This window comes from Salminus brasiliensis, chromosome 7 (assembly GCF_030463535.1).
Source record: "Salminus brasiliensis chromosome 7, fSalBra1.hap2, whole genome shotgun sequence".
Lineage (NCBI taxonomy): Eukaryota > Metazoa > Chordata > Actinopteri > Characiformes > Bryconidae > Salminus > Salminus brasiliensis.
In genome coordinates this window covers 31,829,515-31,852,976 of record NC_132884.1, presented here as the reverse complement: position 1 = coordinate 31,852,976, position 23,462 = coordinate 31,829,515, and the positions used below count along the sequence as shown (strand labels likewise).

The 23,462-nt window shown below is 43.5% G+C and overlaps 1 protein-coding gene across 1 annotated transcript in view; it reads right to left on the bottom strand.

Moving 5' to 3' along the window:
- Positions 1 to 23,462, bottom strand: part of plxna1b (plexin A1b) — a 212,870-nt gene that overhangs the window by 26,950 nt on the left and 162,458 nt on the right. The window contains exons 13-19 of the mRNA XM_072684612.1: positions 22,568 to 22,719; positions 18,313 to 18,433; positions 16,526 to 16,662; positions 13,805 to 13,972; positions 8,382 to 8,475; positions 7,578 to 7,817; positions 3,978 to 4,121 (exon numbers count right to left, since the gene is read on the bottom strand). Coding sequence (XP_072540713.1) covers positions 3,978 to 4,121; positions 7,578 to 7,817; positions 8,382 to 8,475; positions 13,805 to 13,972; positions 16,526 to 16,662; positions 18,313 to 18,433; positions 22,568 to 22,719 — 1,056 coding nt within the window. The remainder of the gene's footprint in view (positions 1 to 3,977; positions 4,122 to 7,577; positions 7,818 to 8,381; positions 8,476 to 13,804; positions 13,973 to 16,525; positions 16,663 to 18,312; positions 18,434 to 22,567; positions 22,720 to 23,462) is intronic.

Genomic DNA, 23,462 nt, shown 5'->3' with positions numbered 1-23,462 from the left:
GTGAACCTAATTTGCTGCTTACAAAAAGCCATTTTTCAGTGAGGTGACAAACCCTGTAGCAGCAAATTAGGAATGAGCAGATACTGCCTAAGAGACGTGCAGTGATGTGAATGATGAAGCGACTATGGGAAGGAGTATTAGTACTCAGTGTTAGTTATGAAAAATAAGTGTTTTAATATTTAATTTTGGGCAAATTTGGGGCTTCGAGTGGCTCGGCGTGGTCTAATGCGCTACCACTATGGCCTGGGGGTCGCAAGTTCGAGGCTCATCGCAGCCGGTGTCTGAGAGCGTACAATTGGCCGTGCTCTCTCCCCTCATCACTCATAAGCATTGACATTGTACATTGTAAAGCTGGTACGGCAGAGCTGAGGACCCGGAGCTTTTCTCTGAGCAAGTTGTGGCTGGCTTCATATGCGTCGGAGGAGACGTGTTAAGTTCTTACCCTCCTTGTATCGGGAGCATTACCATTGGGTGGGTCAATTGGAAGTACCAAATATGAAGAAAAAGCTGAGTGATGCGACAAGATCAGGGCCATCCTACCCACCTCCTTGGACTCCCAGCCATAGATTGCTCTATATCTTTGAACTCCATACAGATGAACCACTCAATATAAGGACCCCATCGCTATAACAGCTTAATAATAATACTGAAAACAGAGATTCAAATTTCCCACAGTGACCGTAAATAAGCCACCACATTTGATATTCTAGCACATAAGGAGGTGTTTTTAATGTGGACATGTTGTAGAACTTGCAGAAGCGTTTAGCCAGTCTGCTGTAGCACCTGAAACTCCTGAGCTCCTGAAACACTGAATGAATCAGTGACTGATTCAGAAAGAACAACCAAGTCAAATGACTCAAATGTTTGAAATGAAGGGTAATGCCCACTGCTACCCTAAACAAGGGAATCACAACAATAGAAGGTTAGAGTTGGATCAATGCAAATACCAGTTTGAACACAACACTGCGTCTATAACAAAGCCAGCTGGTGTTAGATCATGTTTTCAGGTATATGCCAGAGGTTAAAGAGAGTCAAACAGTGCTAAGGGAATTCTTACACACAATTTAAGCTGTGTGAATGAAAGAAAAAGGCAGAACGCAGCAGATGAGCCAAGTGAGGCATAAGGATGGAGGAGGGAATAAAAAAAATAAAAAAACAAGAAAAAATAAAAGCATGCTAGCTGTTCAAGTCCCTCACCCGGCGTATATAGGTCAGAATATATAGGTCGAGGACAAACATCTGGGCCTGCAGGTCTCAGAGGGTCTCTCTTGCTTTCTTTCTTGTTCTCCCCTTCCCCCCCCCCTCACTCGCTCTCTCAATTTCCCCCCTTCTATCTCTCGTTTTCTCCTCAGGGTTTTTTCCTCACATAAGGAGAGCAGACGGCTTGGGAAAAATAGCAGCATGCTATTTTAATACCCCTGGCATATGAGGAAAATTAATGTATAAAGACCGTGTCTGAAAGAGGAAAAAAAAAAAACGTCTCCAGCTTTAGGATGGAATATACTGTAAAAATAGATCAGCCTGTCTGCTAGTCCACTAATCATTATAGGCTGTAAATAAAATCAACCTCGCACAAATCCCTACGGACACAGAGCGCTCCAGCCATTAAAAATCATCATGTCAGATTGCATGAAAAAAAATTGAATGAAGGGGAGAAGATGAATAGGTATGGCGCAAAAGAACAGAACTGAAGGGATGAGAGGAGGTATTATAGAGAACAAAAAAGTCAATATCAGACAAGGAGGAAAGGGGGGGGGGCAACAAGGTATGAAAGCAAAAAAATAACCACATAATGCCTTGCAAACCTGAATACTCGTTTAAGAGCTAGAGTTCGTGAGGTTTATTTTTATGAACCAACAGCACATGAGAGAGCTGGATTAGATGCAGTCTGGTTCAATAAAATGTCCAATAAAAAGCAACATATGTAGCAGGAGTGTATTTTGTTGTATTGTTCAGTACAAGCCTTCAAATTCAATACGCACAGGGTCTGAATAATACGGTAAACAGAGAGGAATAATTGCATCACTTGCCTCACAAAAAACTTTGTATCTTTAAAATAACAACTTTACAAGAGCAGAAGAAACATAACTTTCAGTGAAAGTCAATGTAAACCTATGTAATTATGCTTACATTGCAAATTCAAAGTCATTTTGGAGCATTTCTATTGATCCATTCATCAAGAAATGTTGACGATAAGTCATTCTCTATATAGTGACTAATTTGCTACATAGTGAACTGACTAGGGGACGGCCCGCCCAAAAGACTTTACGGATGCTATGTTTGGAGAAATTGCTTTAAAAAAGTGACGGACATATGTGTGAACCTCTGTTGAGATTTCAAACTACTCTACAGAATGGCTGACGCACTATGCAGCACACTTCATCTGTAATAGTGAGCTTTTCCGAACACAGGTAATATAAAGAACAACTGCCAGATTCACATTATGCCAAAAAGTGACCTTCAATTTTCTGCACTTCAGATAATCACAAAAGCAAAGTGCCTGATATTTTAAACTGATCAAATGAGCACTCTGAGATGACCATCCCAGTCCAGAACAAGCTGCTGAAAAATAAACTGATGTTAAACAGTCTGGAATCACATAATAGTGACTGTTGATACAGTGGAGCTTAAAACTGCATTAACCATATACACTGATCAGCCCTAACATCAGCAGCACATGCCTTATAATAAACAGGTCACCCTTCTGCCACTAAAACAGATCTGATTATTCGAGGCAAGAACACCACATGACATCGAAAGGCATCCTGTGATATCTGGCAGCAAAATGTCAAAAAGCAGCAGATCCTTTCAGTCCTGTAAGGTGTGAGGTGGGGCCTCCGTGGATCACATCAATAAGCCTTAGGTGGCAGGCGTTTCTTTTCTTGGACCACTGTTGGTAGGTAGTGACCACTGCATACCAGGACCACCCCACAAGACCTGCCTGATGTTTTGGAGAGGTTCTGACCCAGTCAGAGTATTAACATTAAGAGCATTGAGAGTGAACGGATCACATTCGGATTTCACTCCACTGCATGACAACACACAGCATGAAGGAGAATACAAGATACACAAGCAACTGGGCAGTTAGTGTAGACCAGAGGTCTTCGAATCTGCAGCTTGAATTCAGTATCCATTCCCAGACTTATGGAATGCTGGATAGGTGTGGTACTACGAGGCCAATCAAATTTCATTAACCGTTCCCTTAATTTCCAGAGAGAGCAAAATCCAGCACTGGATTCAAAGTGCAGATTTGAAGACTTCTGGTGTAGACTATCACTCCTCTGAAAATATTGCTTTATAACTGAGAGAAGGGGGGGAAAGCATTATCTGCATAAGTGCATATTAATTTGTTGGCTAACATATTAGCTTGGCTAGCATTTAATTAGAATTTAATAATCAGGAAAATCTAAATCATATTAAAAATATAAAAATGAACATAATCTCCAAGTACTTTCTCAGGGTTTTGTATGGTCTCCAATTATGAATTCTGAGAGTGATTACAGCTCATATAAACAGCGCTCAGTGCTACAGTCGGGTGGCATCAAACTGTATCTGGATGGCACACAGTATCATCTTGATTTATGGACTGTTGAGAGCAGAGCTTTATGCGAAATTCATGACGCTCAAGTAAAAGTGCAGAAATGTGTGTTCTTATCACAGCTGAAATAACAGCTTGCGTTTGAGCAAAGAACACATTTCAATAAATCATTTTTCCAGCCTTCCAACAAAAGAAGATATCCTAAAATGAGAACATGCTGATATGGCGGTATGGAAAACTAACGTGTAGAGCTGTGCGGTGTTTCTGGTGCTAGGCTGGCATGGTTTACGATGTACTGACACCTTTTTCACCGATATGAGATACACAGCTGATCATTTCCTGTCAGTCTAGACTCTAAACCCTTGGGCATTTGAATGTGAAGGGCCCTGGCAAAGCACTGAAGAGGGGTAAGGTTAGTGTTATTACAGTATTAACTCACAGTGACTTTGTGCTGGCCGGTCAGGTTGGGCCATTCACACAGCAGTTGAGTCTCGGACACGGTCAGCACACATGGCTCGTCTCCTATCAGCACAGTGTAGTTCAGCCTGGTGTTGCCGGCAGCTGGTGGAATCAGGTTCCTTCCCTAAAAAAAAACAAACACTCGATGTTTGAGAACAGGCATCACAAACAATTCATACTGTACCAATACAGTAATGTAGCAGAAGCAGTCAACAACAATCACACACAGCTAATTACAGGTGATGAGCTTAGCTTATCAATATTTATCTTCTCCTAAATCTGGGATTAAAGTCCAAGATTCAATTTTAGGGAGTTGATCCGGTATTATACAATGTAGGTTAAAATGTTATAAACTACATAAAATATTTGGACACTAGATGTTCCATACTGTGAAGTAAATGTCCCAAGACTGTAAGAGGCAGTTTACACCTCGCACAAAATGCATTGTGATCAGATCCCATTCGGATTTCACTGACCGCATGAAAAGCCACGCGTACAGCCAGGGAGCAGTGTGATCAGAATACAAACGGGTCATTCAAAGCACATTAGGAAGCGACAGGAGACAGATCACGATCAAGCTCAATACAAGTGCTGCACTTTTCCACTAAATACGTTGAATGTCTGCACTTATGAGAAAGAAAGACAGGACGAGGCATTTGAGAGTCAAGACAGGCATAAAATAGTCATTTTGCCCCTTTAGACTTGAGATAAAAGAGCCCTGACAGACTAAAGTGCAAATTGTAGTCTGATACTGTTAGATTAGACAAGTATTTCAAAGCCAAAAAATAAAAATAGTCCTCGTCGTTTCTTTGCACATCTGCTTTTCCTTCAGAAAACTGCTGAGGTAAAAACTGACCAATAGGTTCTCAAAGTAGAGCTGAGAAGTACTGAGCTTTCCACAATGTCCCGGGCCTTGGCAAGGCAAGGGAGCCTTAGACAGCCGATATTGTCAGAGGCAGCAAAAACAATTATTGACAGAATTTGTCATGAAAGCAAAGGATGCGTTGCAACCTATAAGCGTGAAAGCCGACCAGCTCTCTGCTGTCCCGGCCTAGAGCAGCAGCAGCAGCAGCAGCAGCAGCAGCAGCAGCAGCAGCAGCAGCAGGTCACTGTACCAAATGAACAACATTCAAGCTAGTTGTGACAGATGACCCACAGCAGTGTGTGGAAGCTGTAGACCGAAGGTCAAAAATACATGTTGATTAGGAGACTATACAGTTTGTCTGCTTATTTATGAAATATGACATTTGTTATGATATACTGTACCAGATCAAACACCTTTATTTCTTCTTTACCTTTAAAAACAGTGCAAGTGCCAGCTACAGCCATTCTTGCAGTGACAAAGTTCCAGCATTTTCAGTGTTAAATCCAATGTTGTGTCCAATGTTTGACCTTAACTGTAACACTAAACACGTCCTCTAGCTCACCAGTCATCACTGGCCATATTAAGCCGCAATGTTTAGGGATGCAGTCAAAGGCCTGGGCTTCGCCTAGTGTAACTACACACCGCTTCAGGTAAGATGACAAATAGAAAAGAAGAAAAAAAAAACAACAACACGCAGCAGCTGTTCCCACCTTTCTGCATGTATTCCGAAGCCAAAACACTGCTAACCACACAGAGGCTGCTTCGTACAAGTCGATGAAACAGTGCAGCCTTACAATACAAGTGCATTCTTTCTCTCTTCCTCTCTCCCTAGCATAGATACAGTCAGCTTGCCAATATCCAATATCCCCTCCTCCCCAGGGGGCTTATGGAAAGACAGGCCTGGGGGCGGAATTTACCAGAAAGGTTTGCATGGCAGTGCATGGAGAGATATTTACCACCAGAGGGGATCCAATTAAACGTGTAAATAAAAGCCAGGAATAGCGACACATGCACACACACACGCGCGCGCACACACACACGCGCATGCACATTCACTCACTCACTCACTCACTCTCTCAAACACACACACACACACATACCTCGTGTTTTACCCAGGAGGCCTTGCACGAAGTGGAGAAAAATTAATTGCACGGAAAATCTGATGCACATCTAATTTATCTGCAATTATTTAATGGAATTGGGTTGATTTGCTGCTCTTATTTTCTGTGTGGGGTGAGAGGGGGGATTCGTGGCCCGGCAGAAAAACGGTAATCAAAAAAAGGTTTCATTACAGAGCTTGATTTAACTAGAGAAAGTTGGTTATGGAAGTCACGGTGCTCCTTGCTATGGTATTTACTCTGGAATTGGCTGTGGGGGGAAAAGCAACATTTTCCATTAAAACTACCACAACGGGTTTTTAAAGCAGGGCTTTGAAGTTCAGGCAGAGAGGAGAGAGAGAGACGGGGGGAAAATAAAGTCTATATCGGCAGAGGAGATGAGTTAAAGCAGCGCCAGCTCAAAAGGGGAGAGAAATGGATGTTGCGGAGTAAACAGTCTTTCAGATGCTATCGGCGGCTGCGGAAGACAGGTTGCAAAGCTAGATTCGGAAAGGCAGATTCAGAAAGCCATCAAGCTCCTCGGCTCTTCAGATCTAGCGGTATCTTCAGAAACACTCTCCTAATGGATCTGCGATCGCTGATAAGGATATTGTGGCTTGGGTGCTTAATGTGTGGGTGTGGTTATTGTGGGGACGCCATTCTGGAAAGGACAATGCTGAAGTGGCGTGAGGGACGTGCTAAAGAGATGACGCGAGCCCCGTTTATCTGCATGCTGCATTACGAAATATGGAAAATTCAGCCGCCAGCATGAAAGCATTAGCCGTTATTGCTGTGCTGTAAATCAGTCAAGACATGATTAGTGTCCAAAGTTTGCTTCCTAAGTTTTGCACCTGAAGCTATGAAGCTAATGTAGCTAACATGTAATGGAAGCACAAGTAATTAACAATTAAGCCATTTCAGGCAGAATTGCTTATGTGGTCCCGGACACTGACACGCTACACATATAAAACAGCAGTGAGCTCAAAAATGGCTTTTGCTGGTGGCTGCATTCAGAAGATCCAAAGTGATGGACAAGGTGATGGCCAAGGTGGTCAAACCAGGGAAAAACATTTTGTAGACTGGTAAAAGCAAGCTAGTTAAACTGGTTGGTCATATTGGTTGACTGATAAGCTGGTCAGCCAATTTGGTCAACAAGAAGGGATATGTAGGAAGTTGTTTTTTAATTTCAGGTTTTGGTTGAAAACAAAAGAGTTAAAAGGTTGAAACAAAAACGATCCTTTCCAATTTTTTTCCCTGTGGTATCTTAACAATCCAAAACCAAGCAAGCTATCCTATTGGCTAGGCCTTCAAATCAGATTCACTAGCAGTATAATTAAGAATTAGAACTCCTGACGTTTTCCTAAAGGGGTGGGATCTATTTTTTGTGAGATTAAACTTCACTCTAGACCAGAGGCCTTTAAATCTGGACCTCAAATCCAGTTTCCAGTCTAGGCTTTGAAATGCAGCTATAGGGGGAGGGGAAGGTCAGGCTTTTGAATGTAGTCCATACTTTTGTTAATTTGCCAACTTGGCCAATGCTTTCTTCACAGTTTTTATTAATAATTTAGACTTCATTGCAGATACAAGTATACAAACATGCACACACACACATTCTTACCTTCAGTATAAGTGGAGACCCTGGTTTGAGCTCCAGCATGGTCGGGGCGAGGGGTTCGAACACAGGGTCGGGATAGTAGGTGAAGCTCTCATTGACCACAAGCAGCGCGTGGACGTTGTCCATAACAAAGCCGATCTCATCTGGACTACTGCCCACCTCAGATAAGCTTCTCTCAGAGTCTGTGCCAGCCACAGAGGGCGCCAAGCACACCATCACTGTGTTATTGACCACTGTACAGTTCTGGCAGAAAGAGGAAGAGAACAATGGAGAGAAAATGTTAAGTTTGATGAAAACTGTCTGTGATTGCGTGAATGTGTAGGTGTTGGCTGGGGGTAAGGTGGCGGGAGGCAAAAGAGCGCAGCGCAGAGCCGGCAGGAGGTGGGGAGGGGGAGGAAGAGAGGAGTGGGTGGTGAAAGAGAGCGGTGTTCAGGTATATAGGTCAGCGAGGGGAAATGTTCCTCCAGCATGGTGGGGGCTCAGCAGGAGGCCACCATCACCTCCCTCTTAGGCCTGATTTTCCTTCAGCGGCTGACATTTTAAAGGTTAAACTGCTAAAAGGAGATTCAGCGTTATACACATGCACGCAAACACAAGCGCAAACACCTCCGGAAACACACACATGTACAAACAAGCCTAAGGCAGGGTTACTGAGAGGGCAATTCAATAGCCCCCCGTGTATCTGTTTCTATGGGGAGGTATGATATTTTGAATGTGCAATAGGGAATAAAACTGTATGCACTTGGGCACTGCTGTTTGTGTGCGAGTTGAAGTGCAGGTGTGTGTGTGTGTATATAAAACACTTACATTGACAGACTTGATTTCTCCATATTTTGCTCTCATCTTGGGCTCTTTCACGGTGTCAAGGTTAGTACCAATGACAGTCAATGGAGTCCCACCACTTAGAGAGAGAAGAAGAGAAGACAAAGTTTAATAAACAACAGCGGGTCTATACTTTATAGAAAAACTGTCAATTCATTTTTAAACCCAGCCACTCATTTCCCTCTTCTCTCGCTCATTAGTGAGATACCTTCGCCTTCAAATGTCAAGAGTGCATCGGAGAACGAGAATGAAGGTTTTCATGAATCTTTTAATATATTTCTCCATCATTCACAGATAGCCTCTTGAACCAATCTGAACTAATATAAAATGTATTTTTTACATTGTTAGTACAGAGGAGAATTGAGTGTCAGGGACTGAGGCAGCCAACAAGGCTGAGGAAGGTTAATTCAGTGCAAATGTACCTGGTAAAGTACATTTATAGACTATTTCAGTACATAAGTCACTACAAAAGGCTCATTCAGTACATCAGTAGCTGGATAGGGCTAATCCAGAACATAAGTAGCTGGCGAAGAGCAATTTGGTACAGCTGTAGCTAGAGAAGACTATTTCAGTACATAATTCAGTACATAAGTCACTATAAAAGGCTAATTCAGTATATCAGTAGCTAGAGAAAGCTAATGCAGTATTTAAGTAGCCGGCAAAGGCTTATTCAGTACATATGTAGCTTGTGAAGGCTAATTCAGTTCATAAGTATGCTAGTAAAAGCTTAATTTGTACATAATTAGCTGGTGATGGCCAATTCAGTACCTCAGTGGCGAGAGGAGGCTAATTCAGTAATGTAATAGCTATAGAAAGCTACTTTAGTACATAAATATCTGATGATGGTTAATATAGTACATTCTTTGCTAGTGAAAGTTAATTTAGTACATAATTCGAGAACACTAATTCAGTACATTTGTAGCAAGTCAAAGCTACTAAGTACATAAGTAGCTAGTGAAGGCCAAAGCAGTACATCCAAAGCTAGAGACGCCTAATGCAGTACATCAGCAGCTTAACTTAGTTCATAAGCAGCTAGTGAAAGCTAATTCAGCACACTAGTAGCTAGAGAATGCTAATGCAGTATTTAACTAGCCAATGAAGGCTTATTCAGTATATATGTAGTCTGTGAAGGCCAATTCAGTACCTCAGTGACGAGAGGAGGCAAATTCAGTAACTTAATAGCTAGAGAAAGCTAATTTAGTACATAAATATCTGATGGTTAATATAGTAAATTCTTAGCTAATGACAACTAATTCAGTACATAATAAGAGTAAGCAAATTCAGTACATTTGTAGCAAGTGAAAGCTACTAAGTACATAAGTGAAGGCCAATGCAGTACATCCAAAGGTAGAGAAGCCTAATGCAGTACATCAGCAGCTTAATTTAGTTCATAGGCAGCTAGTGAAAGCTAATTCAGCACACTAGTAGCAAGAGAAGGTTATTAAAGTACTTAAGCAACTGGTGAATATTAATTTAGTTCAAAAATATATGTTGCTCAAGGAGGCTAATTCAGTTCATAAGCAGCTGGTAAAGCCTAATTACAAACATATACACCTAGTGAAGACCAATTCAGTACACCAGCAGCTAGTGAATGCTCAAAGCTAATTCAATCTCAAGGGTAGTTTATGTCTTAAGACTAATTCAGTACAGTAGTTGATAACGAAGGCTAATTCGCTATATCAGAAGTCAATGCAGGCTATTTCAAGAGCTCCCTACTTCCTATATAGTGCATTACATATGTCAAGAAACTCTTCCACCTTAATACTGTATGAAATGTTAATTAGGAAGTTGTGCTACCTGTGGTTGCATATAAATGGTTTTCTATGAGACATAGAGATGTGCGTAATAGGATGCAGAAGCTTTTACTCCATGGTCGACACAGAAGTCTAGTATAGTATGTTTGCAGCAGGTGATGGGTGACGTCTAATTCAGTATATGGCAGCAGCCAGTGAAGGTAATTTAGGTTGCATACTACACCCCTTGCCCCTTGCCTTCTTACCAAAACCAGAGGATTAGGGGTAGATGTAACTATACAATCCTATACAATTGGCCAGTCTACCCATATTTCATGACAAAACACAGATAATGGCCTGATAATATGCTGCCCGCTGTATGTCTGAATAAGACATTAACCTATGTGAGTCACCATAGTGGGCAATATGAAATGTCTTAATGAGTTAATTAGCCTCTGGTTACATATTAGCTGTGATTAAGCAGTGATTTAACAATTACTTAACCTTCCACACACATTCACACTCGCACACACACTCACACACACCTTCAGTTAGGTAATTACATGGGTAAATATAGACCTTTCTAAAGGATTATTCTATCCCTCATACTCTCTGGTGAGCAAAATGTACAATATATTCCGGAGTGTAACGTGGGCGAAGCCCCAGTGTGGACCATCCCTGATAAGTAATGTAATTAGCGACATGTTAACCTACATAACACAGTGGAACACACAGAGGGACAATGGTTAGGCCTAAATAGAGGTCAGCCTCGCCTCTGGGGCCGATACGTTCCAGCAGAACTGGTGTGATATTTACAGATGTTTAGGTCAGCAAGAAAAGTGAGTTGTTCCCAGAGACAAGCGGCGTAAACTCATTGCTTCACTGTCAATCAAAGCAAGCTCCAATGGGATCAAGGCAAATATGAGGGCCAAGAGGGGTCATTCCCCTCGGGCTAATGCATTCTCTCTCAGTCTCGCTCTCCTTCTCTACCTCACACCTTTATTTCACTAGCAGCTACCTCTCTCACTCTGGATTTTGAAAGCTTGTTCTCATTTTCGGGTTACTCGTGTGCCGCTGTTTCGGAGCACGGTCCCACAGACGGCCATTTCCGTCTGTCGGCTCTGATGTTGGCGTGATCCCTTGAGACACAGCTGTCCAGCTTCATTTGCTTTCCCCAACACACACATATATACACACAAACTACAGGGTGAACATGCACGCGCATGCGAGAGAGAGTGTGTCTCCAGGGTGTGGGTGTTCTACAGAACTGTGAAGCAGCAATACACAGGCGTTACTGGCAGCTTAAGCTGCTCCACATACACATCTGCAGTGCTTTGGTAAGGCTACTGATTTAACACACGGCTTCACATCAGCAGTCTGCAGAGTACTTGAACAACAACTTCAAACGTCACCTGGGAGCCAAAAAAGACAATTTATCATTTGTTAATTTATGTCTATAATAGCATATATTATAGCCTATATGTCTAGAATAGCACACGTTTCAAATAAATAATAATAAATAAATAAATAAAACAAATAAATAAAAATTCCAAAGGTCTAAGTTGGTCTTTGGTGGTCAAGGCTAAAAAGATGGTCACCCATGCAGAAACATGCTGAATTTGTTGAATGTCAACTGGTTGTCAAGCTGGTCATACTGATTGACTAGTTTGGTAAAGCTGGTTCCTAGTGGACCAGTGTAGTCAGACCGGTTTATGCTGATCAACCAGTATTCTTCATGATGGTCATGCTGGACAACCACCTTGGTCCCGCTGGACGGACCAGCATGGTCATGCTGCTTAACATGGTTGGTTATGCCGATAGACCAGCTATACCATCAAACTCTGCTGAAAGCACACACTATGCTGGTCAAACGTTAAGCTTATCTAAACTAGACAACTTTAGCAGGGCGTATCCAGCTCTCGGCCTCTTACAAGCGTTACTATCATTGTCTTTCGTGGACCCTTTTGTTAATTATGAGAACCAGGCATCTGCCTGCAGGCTATCAGAGAAAAGTGGGTCAGAAGGTGAAGGGGCTTATGCTGTGGTCAAGTGAGTGGATGTGTAAGTCAGTTTGAAATTCTAAGAATTGTGATTTTGAGGGTTAGTAGAGAACGATATGTAAAACAGAGCCCAGAGACCTACATAATAATATCTGTAACATCCAAAAGAGCAAGAATACAATTTAATTATGACTCAGGACTGAACACTGTGCTGAATGTGTTTAATAAGTGCATTGTTTTACGCTGCATGTAAGCTCTGCGCAGGACGCAAACATTCTGAAGGGTCCATATTCTTCTCTAATTTATTTGTTCCCCTGACGTTCGCTTTAAATGTTTTCATTATTAAACAGGCTGTTTACTACTATGCTGATTATTAAAGCTGATATATGGGCATGAATATTGTTCTGAATGGCTGTCTCATTCAAAAAGCAGTTTGGGCTGAAAAACTCCTTATAACATGAATCATTCAACATGAATGAGAATAGTTAAACTGCTGCAGGCTGAATAGGCAGATATGTGTAAATACATCACAAAGGCAGGCAATTCTGAGCGGGCTGTTTTCCCAGCATAGTTTGTTTATATATGGACAGGATGAACTAGGGAATGAATGGTGTGTTTTCTTCAGATAAACACCTTCATTAACATCCATTTTAGACAATTCTGTTTTCAATTAAATGGACCCTTTAATATTTTTTGCATCAACACAAAGATTATATTTAGGCACTCCTTATTTTTGCTGTACTGAAAAATGCACCACTAAGTTACATTAAATCTTTAAATATGTGTTTTGTTACACCCCTACGAACACTGCATTTTAAATAGCCTGCCATGTGTGATCGCCAGGTTTCCTAATGAGCCTATATTGCCAATGTTAGTATTTAGCACCAACAACCAACACCACCCTCAGTTAAGGGTCCTATAACTAGCTAGGCTTATTATAGGACCTAAGAAAATCCGATTGCGTTTTTGGCTCCATAATTTCTTCTTTAAAATTGGACCTGAATATTTCTTCATGGTCTAATAATGTCATTTAATCCATACTTCCATGAATATGTATGCATTTAGCAATTCTGCAGCACTGTCACTTCAGTCTCAGGCCAGTTTTCTTTGCTAACATTTGAGGACGTACAACCAAATAATACTGGTCTGGAAATATGAGTATGGCCAATGCGATGATGTACACGGGTAATATTACATGTCCATAAACTGTGATGACATCACAGAGGCACTAAACAGTCCACACACACTATAAGTCTATTGGAGTCACGCCCAATGCCAGGCATGGGCTAGAGGAGTATACAGAAGCTGTAGAGCAGTGAAACTGTGCTCTCTGGAATAATGGACGGTTCTCCATCCAGTACTTTTGGGATGAGCTGGGGAGTTGGGAAAGAGGTGGGGTGGTAATCATCCAACATCCTGATCTTAATAAAACTCTGTTACTGAATGCAATAAAATCCTCACAGCAATGTTCTAGTAGCCAAAATCTAGTAGAAATGGACAGTAGAGACAGTAACTCCAACAAAAGCAGGATAAACGTTTTTTTAATACCCTTGATTTTTGAAGAAACGATGTATAAGCAGGTGTCCCAATACTTTTGTCCATATAGCGTACCAGCAGAGCACTGTTTTATCTGTCTGTGTGTGTGTGAGAGTGTACCCCCCTCCCTCCGCCGTACCTGGCGATGCTCCAGTCGGGCTCGATCCTGTTGATGGTGGGGTCGTTGGTGTAGTTGAACTTCACTTCAGGGTTCCTGAGCTCTGCTGCGTTAATGTCCACCATCACAGGAGTGCCCCCGGTGCTCAGGCCCGCTGGAGTCATGCACACAATCTCCCTGGCGTTGCGCCTGGAGGATGACACCAAGCACACACAAAAGGATGATTCAAACTACGTCTTAGTTAAGAGGGCTTCTAACTGTGTGATAAATTGTTGTGGGTGTGTGTGTGTGTGTGTGTGAGAGAGAGAGAGTGCGTGTGTGTGTATATATGTGGGCTCTATCTGTCTCCAAGCAGCACTACAGCGTATTGAGGGCAACGTCTCTAATGTGTGTAACAAGTGACAAATAAAACAAAGGCCAGACACTTTGCTCTTCTCCTTCATTTGGTTAAAAAGAAAGGAAATGTGTGTCTGAGAGTGCATGAGTGTGTATCTCTGTGTGTGTGTGTGTGCGTGCACATAGAATTCTTATACTGATGCTCTCTCGCTGTGTTGCCCAGGCAACCATTTTCACAACACGCAGCCGAGAAACCCGCAGAGTTCTGTACATATTTTGACAAGGTTGTTGTCACAAGCGCAGGGAGAGAGAGGGAGGGGAGGGGGCAGAGAGAAAGAGAATGCAAAAAAAGAGGAGCGAGAGAAAGCGAGAAAGAGGAAGGAGAGAGACAGAGAACTAGAGCAGGCGAGAAACAAGAGGGCGAGAAAGAGGCGCGAGAGAAAAAACAAGAAAGGAGAGAGTGTGCAAGAGAGCACAGAGCGCGAGAAAGGAGAGAGAGAGAATAAAGAGAAGAGCAAGAACCAGGAGGGGGAGAGAGAGAACTAGAGAATGCAATTAAGAACAGAGCAAGGAGAGGAGAAAGAGAGCATGCAACAGGGAGATAAAAAGAAGAGGAGTGAGAGCATAAAGAGTAGAGAGAGAGATAAAAAGGAGAGAGCTAGAAAAAGAAGAGAGATTAAGAAAGAGGAGAAAGTTAAGAGTGAGCGAGGACTGCGAGAGAAAGCCAGGCAGAATACAGAGAGAGAAAGGGGTGTGAGAGGGAGGATAGATAGAGAACACAAGAAAAGAGTGAAAGGGGGGCTCTGAGTGGCTCAGCAGGATAACGCACGCCCACTACGCCCTCTACGGGGGTTGCGAGTTCAAGTGTTCGGTCCTGAGCCATGCCGCTTTGCCATCAGCGGCCGGAGTCTGAAAGAGCACAATTGGCCATGCTCTCTCCGGGTGGGTAGATGGCGCTCTCTCTCCCTTTATCACTGGCCAGCACAGGCACCTGTTGGCAGGTGTGGAGGTGGGGACCCCGCGCTTTTCTCGGCTGCCAGGCCGCATTGTTGGCAGTTAGAAAAAAGAAGTGGTGGCTGGCTTCATATGTGTCGGAGGAGACGTGATAACCTTACCCTCCTAGTGTCATGAGCATTACTTGTGGTAGGGGAAGCTTTGAACAGGTGGGTTAATTGGCAGTACCAAATTTTGAGACAAAAAAGGTGGGGATGTAAGAAAGAGCACACACAAGAAAGAAAAGCGAATGAAGAGAGAGCAAGAAAGAGGAGAGAAAGAGAGAGAGAGAGAGAGAATGACAGGACAGCAAGACAGGGTGGAGAGACAGGGAGAGAGAGTGAGTGAGTGAGTGAGTGAGTGAGTGAGTGAGTGAGTGAGAGAGAGAGAGAGAGAGAGAGAGAGAGAGAGAGAGAGAGAGAGAGAGAGAGAGAGAGAGAGAGAGAGAAAAAAAAACAAGGTGAGAAGTGAAAAGAAGCACAAAAGAGTGAAAATGAGAGCTAGGACAAGAAATAACACAAAGATGTTGCAGAGGGTAGATAAGCCAATGAATGACTGCTTAAACAAAAGCCCCTTTTACACACACACACACACACACACACACACACACACACACACACACACACACACACACACACACACACACACACATCTATATACATACACACACACACACACACATCTTATTCATAAAAACCTGCACATAAAGTGGGGGGAGTAAGTGAAGGGCTCCTGTTCTTCTGGAAGCCCAGATATGAAGACAAAACGGCCGTACTCTCTCCCTCTCTCAAACACACACACACACACACTCTCTCACAAAAACACACACTCAGCCACTTGGCAGGCCCAAATCAATCCGCCCTCCACGCGCTTTGAAACCCTCCTCCACGTCCGCCACTCCTTACATGTGTCAGACAGAGTGTGGGGATGCAGATAGGGAGAGAGAGTGTGTGTAGGTGTCGTTCCACCATGAGAAATAGGTTTAAGCTGGGGCTAAATCACCTAACACAGATTAAACGGCAGATGCTGGAAATCTGGATTTTTTTGGAGAAGCAGAGGATAAACGGCATTAGTTCATTTCCTCCCTCACACTCTTCTCCGTCGGAGGAAAAATCCCAGGGTGCTCTTATGAGAACTGTTAACTAAGCTCCCTTTTCCTCATCGAGACGACAGAGTGGGCAGATGTTGAGAGGTTAACACCACCGCATGCTCACACACACACCAGGCTCGTCGGATAATTGCTCCTTTTCCGTGCATACTTTAATTCATTTCGAGATGCTCCCGATAACGCTCTACACTGCACTGTGACCTGGAGAAACATCTGACGGTGCGGTGTGTGCTGGAGATGGTAGATAAGTAGTAGTAGAAGATGAAGGAGAAGGATAAGATGAAGTGGACCAAGGCCGGCGGTACCTCTCGAAGTGGCAGGTGTTGAGGCCGATTTTGACAGAAACCGCACTCCCGGCGTTCAAGTGGATGCCGTGGATGGTGATCCTCGTCCCGCCAGAGACCGGCCCATGAGAAGGCACCACGCGTGTGAAGTATGGAGACTATAAACACACACAGGCACGCGCACACACACACACACACACACACACAGTGAACAGTTATTCATTCAATTCAATTTTTTTTTTTTTTTTTTTTTTTACATATATGTTGATATTAAACTCTGACACCAGGACATTCATTAGATTACACTTATTAGACATTATGGATGCTTGTAGGGAGCCCCTTCAATAATGTCCAGCCAGCACCAGTCCTTTGTTAAAGGGCCCATATTGCAGTAAAATATACCATTTGCCTCCAAGTCCACATGTCCAGTGTGCTGTGAAATCACTGTTTTTGTGATGTCATCACAGGAACAGCTGGATATGCACCTTTTAGTTGCACCGTGAACCAACATGGGACTCCTGTGAGGCCTTACACCCCTAAAATCTAGCTATATCTAGATATGCAACATGTAAATACATTGGTTTTGTCACAAACATCAACGCATTTACACACTGCTTATCCACAAAGAGCTGGATATGCAGTAGGGTAGCTCCACCCATTTAAGCAAGTTATAGTTATGAGAAGCGTTTCAGTCCAGACTGCCTTTTAAATGAGGCACAACGTAGCAGCAGCCTGTCAGAACAGAGCTCACGTACATAAATCAGTAAATCATCATTTCTTAACTTTGTATTTCCCCTTTGCTCCACTACACCTGATTCTGCTCAAGAAGAGGTGGCTAATTAGCTAATGATATGAAGCACTGTGTCTTCTACAAAGAATCCTTTTCTTGAAGGGGCCCTGGAATGCCAAACTGTATTTTTCTTGCCATACTTGAATACTACGAGCTCAGTACACAGAGCTGACAAGCCATGAACTTCAAACACTGTTGTGTCCAGCAGAATCAAAACACAGCTGGAAATCGAGACAATTCCAAAACCCCAAGACTGTTATATAATGTTCTTGACTCGTTTTATTCACACAGCAGAATTCATATAAACCAGCCCACTAGACAGTAAAAATGTGACCAAGACTTCAGGAGATATAGCGGTGTTGATTCTAGAGAGCAGTACATCATCTTCAGACTCTAGTTATAGGATTGCAAACAGAGATTCCTCTAGGCTAAAAGCTAACTCTAGCTTTTTACAACCTCTACATTGTCGATTACCTCAAAAACAAACTCTACTTCCTCAGGTGAACCAAACTGCAGCTAAACACACACCAGAAAGACAAGCACCAGCTTACTTTATTAAAATAGTTTTTTATTAAAAGCTAACCTGGATACAATCGGTTCAGCTTGCCAATAGCGCGCAGCACAGATGGGACACAACGAGGGGACACAACGAGGGGGCATCACCACTAAACGGTAGAACTAGGGAATACTTAGTGTTTTTGATGCAGTGTTAAAACTATGCTATAATATGTGGATTCTGGGAGCTCGTTGTGATGCTGTAAACCAGCCAAAAGAAGCAGAGCTCCCTCGCCCCAACCAGGACATCCATAATATGAAAACTAGCATGTTTCATTCAGGCAAAAATAAATAAATAAATAAATAACAGGGCGATAAATAAGCTTGTGAAACATCTGCATTTTGCACCCCGACCAAAGTCATATACTATTTCTACATGAAAAAACAGCTTCTAATATTTAATAAACGCATTCTCTGGCACCTTTGAGGGTGCGGCGTATGACTGTGATCGTGGCACACTTACCACAAAGGTAAAAGCTTTGGGAGAGATGGCTCTGTACTCTGGCTGACAATCTCTCACGCACACCTCCACCTGGGCCTCCTGCACGCGGTAGCCTGTAGCATCCGCCAGGCGACACACAATCCTACAGAGAGAGAAAGAGAGAGAGAGAGCGAAGGGAGGAGAGCGAGAGAGCGGGAGGGAGAGAGAAAACATTTGCATTTTAATTCCAATTCTAATCTCAGCCTGACATTCACTTTGCACAAGTAAATGCTCCTCTATCCTGTTGCTGAAAAGAGAGAGAGCAAGGGAGAGCAAGAGCGCGAGGGAGAGCGCGAGAGAGAGGGGGAGAGACAGAGAGGGAAGGAGGGAGATATGGATGAGAATGGATGGATAAGACAGCGCTGTAAGAGCTGTGGAAGTAGCCTAGAGCCCCCAACTGCTCTAATGAAAACCCATTTCAGCAGTGACGGAGGAGCAAGACAGGACACTGAGGAGAGCACAGCTAAGCTTGTACAGTACCTCGGGGCACGTACACACACTCGCACTCACACACACAGAGGACGGCAGAGAGCTGGACGGCACCTTCTGTTTCATGGCGTGTAGTCTCACTGGAGGGTTAATTAGCTGGGATGGCGCGTGCGTGCGTGTATCAGCATCTCTGTGATTAATGAAAAATGCCCAACCTTCCCATCATGCCCTAGGGCGTCTCCTCCTCTCATAGTGGGTTATTAACTCTCCTGCCTCTGTCCTCACCACAGGTGGCCACGGCAACCGCTCCCACCGCGACCCGCATCTCTACATTCCACTAGCGGCGCTGCCACGGCAACAACATCCCCGTACAGATTAAAGAGCGGCAAGATTATGACATAATACAGCGACAGAGGCTGAAGTCACGCTTCTGCTTCTGATTCACACTGAGGAAACTCACTCAGTTACTCTAATAAATCAAACCCTCAGATAAAATTAAGTACTGGGAGTGTATATACACATATATATATATATATATACACACACACACACACACACACACACACACACACACACACACCGCATACTGCACATGAGAAGTGAGGAAATTATATTGAACAATCTGTGCAGTAACACACTAATATTAGAACGAATACAATCATATTAATACAGTAAGTAGTTATTTTAGCCATGCTCAAATCTCTCCTTAACTGTAGCTATCACCCAATATCTAATCAGTGCTGTCTTCATTTAAGCAGCATTATGTTGTATTGTCACCTTCAAATAACAGCATCATAATCCTGCTGACGCTCCACTGACCTGTACCACCACTGTTGCTACTCTGGGTTCAGCACGCCAGAAACTGCACTGTGTAACTTTGGTTAAGGACAGCAGGGCAAACACTTGCAAGAACTGCATAATGCAGGTAACTGTGTAAGCAGAGGTTTATACGTGTAAAATCCTGCAATGTTACTCTTTCAGTGACCGTGAGCTGTATCTCTCCGCTTGTTCAGAAAGGCATGTGTAAATCGTGTCCTTCAGTGGGGGCTCAAAGCACGAATTACACTGCCCGACTGTAGGGGGAGTCCAGGAGCAAGAGGTCACACAGTGCTGCTTTAACGCATGTGTGCTGGTAATACAGTGGTTTAAGATGGGCTCACATCTACCTTGTTTGGTCTGGACCTTCTGAACAACAGGTGCAAAAGGCGCCTCGGGCAACGGTTATGTGTTGGGATGTGTTTGCAGGGTGACAACACTTTTTTGCACTTTTTAACACTACTTTTTTTTTTGCATGGTTCGGACCTTCGAACCTATTACCGGATGTTGAGGCAGGCTGTTGCCACCCACTAAACAATGGAAGAAGAAAAAGAACCGCGGAGGCACATGGGGGCAACAATCGATATCATTGTTCTGGCAGGAGCTCATTCATCTGGAGAACTGGAACTAGTCTCGAGTTCTGTACTTGAAGCTGGCACTGCTGGGAGTAATGCCATAAAAGTAGCGAATTCGCAGAAACAAAATGAATCTGTCCATTCATCTTTAAAGGATTTGAAGAACAGTCCGTTTAGGTGCCAATGCCCACTGCACAGTCCTGTATATAGTTGTAGAGCTAACCGACAAAAAGGGATTCTTCAAGGGCTCTTTAGTAAAGGCAATGCCTTTGAAAGCCTTTTTAAAGGGTCTGTTGTATTTGTGGAAAACCTCATGTAAATAGATTAATACAGAAGCTGTTAAATGAGGAAAAAATGTTCTACACAACATCAAAACAGCCCCCCCACCTGCTAGACCTGGCCTTTACAAACAGTGCAGTAACCCTAATGGTGGTTTCTTTACAGTGTGGCCTGTTAAGCCACCCCTAGCTTGATATTTGTGGAACCAAAGCTTAAAAAAACTGGACTCTACTCTACAATAAGACCAAACATGTGTGATGCACATCCTCCCATTCTCATTCTCTCTGCATAACCCATAGCTTGCACTTATATTAGCTGTAGTTCTCCATTATTTTACTGCATTTTACAATTATTCTACTTCTTGCTCAATTGTTTTCCCATAACTTCCCACATTTGCTTTCTTGTAGTGTTGTTCGGTGTGAACCGAAGGAGGACAGGTTCCCCTTTTGAGTCTTTGTTCCTCTCAAGGTTTCTTCCTCTTGATTTGAGGGACTTTATTCCCACGCCACAGGCACCACTGGCTTGCAGAAAACAGGCTCAGGAGCCTGGTTTGTGGTAAAGCTGCTTTGAGACATCCGTTGTGAAAAGCGCTATACAAACAAAAATCTGCACTGAACTGAACAGTCCATCTTACCCCGGATAATATAGTTACCTAAGCACTGCACTTTAATTCTCTCCCAAAATCCAACTAATGCCAATTACCTCCTTTCAATTCCTCCACCCCCAGAAGCCCCAGAGAGCCTTTTGTGTACTGTTTTTATTCTCTGTGGTTGGCCCATCAACTAGAAAGATCTATGCAAACCTGCACCATTAATCAAGATAATGAGATGCTATGCAAGTTTGTTTGGCAAAACCCTGTATCTGATTTTTGATGTTTTTCACTTTTTGACACAATGTACATCTGGCAGCTGATCTTTACGTTATGTCAAGATTTTGTGATAGAAATGCATCAAAACGACCTGGAATTAAATCTTTGGACACTGACTTCCACTAAAAGAAGGTTTTCCCACTCTCCTGTAAAGTTGCCTTTTTGGAGATATTAAGTTGTTGCATACAGGTGACCATATGAATTTTTTATACTAAGAACAAAAAAAAGGTTAAAACTTGGGGGCTGTAAAGTGTGTGTGTGTGCACACAATGATGATCACAGGTCAATCACAGGTTTAAATGCTTGCACTGATCCCAGACATTAACACCCCCAGTCTCTCCATCCTGTCCTACACACACACACACACACACACACACACACACACACACACACACACACAGACACACAGACAGACACACACACAGACACACACACACACACACACACACACACACACACACACACACACACAGGCCAGGGATGTTCACCTGGCCTGATCCCAGAGCAGCAAATCATTTTCAATTAAAAAGGCTCATCTTAGCGGTGGGTCAGTTACAGGTAATCAGTTACACCGACATGATGACCAGGAGAGCAAGGTCAAACGGTCCGTCGCCCCGCTCACCACTGTCCGGCCTCTGAACAAGACAGTTGGGCCAAGTACAGTTTAACACACTGTGCGTCTCCCTTACAATGAGCTAATGTTGGGGGGAAGACAGAGAGAGAGAGAAAGAGACAGAGAGAGAGAGAGAGAGAGAGAGACAGAGAGAGAGAGAGAGAGAGACAGAGATACTGAAACAGATACCCCTTTCCACCAATAAGGCACCCGGGCTCCTGTCTTTTTAAAAACGGTCTCAGGTTTCCAACAGCTCGAGAGCACAAATCCTGCATGAGAGTCCAGCGTGTCAAAATTTGTTTCTGATTATGTTGTTTGGGTGAATCAGACCTTTGCATTTCTACCTATGCCTTGGATTACTGGCAATGTGCCACTGATGATTTGCGGTTTTACTGCTGTTTTTACCTCATTTTTCTGGAAAAACATTGCTTTTCCTGACCCTTCCTTGACTTCTAATAGAAAATGGCAGATCACCTCCATTAAACAACTTTACGTGGGGGTGTAAACATTACTTCACCTCTGGACCCCTGGCATCACTCCTGGGTACCTTGATTCCAGAGCAGTTTATGGGGTCAGACGGTCTATGTTTTTACTGCATGAGGACTAGTTTATTTTGCGGAGGAACCGCAATGTAAAAAGGGGGAATGGGATACTCACTGCTCAGCGCTGATGTAGTCCTCCTCGATGGGCTGGCAGGCCACCTTGCCGATGCGGACCCCATTCTGGATGTCTCTAAACTGCAGGCCCAGGTTCTCTCCGGTGATGGTCAGTCTAGTGCCCCCCTGCCGCGGCCCCGTCTCCGGAGACAGCTGTTCCGGAAATGAAATGTTTTCGACAAATCAGCCACTTCACTGCGTGTGTACTCCTCAAGGGCAGAACCAGCTGCTCTCTCACAATATCTTCACACACACTCTCACAACAAAGCTGAACAAACAGCTTCTTTTCTTAACTTTCTCTTCATCACCTCCAGCAAGCACCTGAGAAGATACTAGCGTGGAAGAAAAGAACTGACATGGCTGTGTGTGTGTGTGTGTGTGTGTGTGTGTGTGTGTGTGTGTGTGTGTGTGTGTTTGAGAAGCAGAGTAAGATGTGAGGTAAGAGGTTAAGAGAAGTCAGAATGTGTGAGCTGAACTGTGAGGAAGTACAGAGGAGAGGGAGTTTTGGAAAATCAGAGAGCAGCTCGTCTGTTCTTAATCACACCTCCAACAGGAGAGAAGAAACAAAAAGAGGAAAAAGGGAAAGATGGGGGGGGGGGGGGGTAAACTGAAACAGGAGAGGAAGAGGAGAGGAAAGATGGGGGGGAAGTAAACTGGAACAGGAGAGGAAGAGGAGAGGAAAGATGGGGGAGTAAACTGGAACAGGAGAGGAAGAGGAGAGGAAAGATGGGTGGGAAGTAAACTGGAACAGGAGAGGAAGAGGAGAGGAAAGATGGGGGAGTAAACTGGAACAGGAGAGGAAGAGGAGAGGAAAGATGGGTGGGAAGTAAACTGGAACAGGAGAGGAAGAAGAGAGGAAAGATGGGGGAGTAAACTGGAACAGGAGAGGAAGAGGA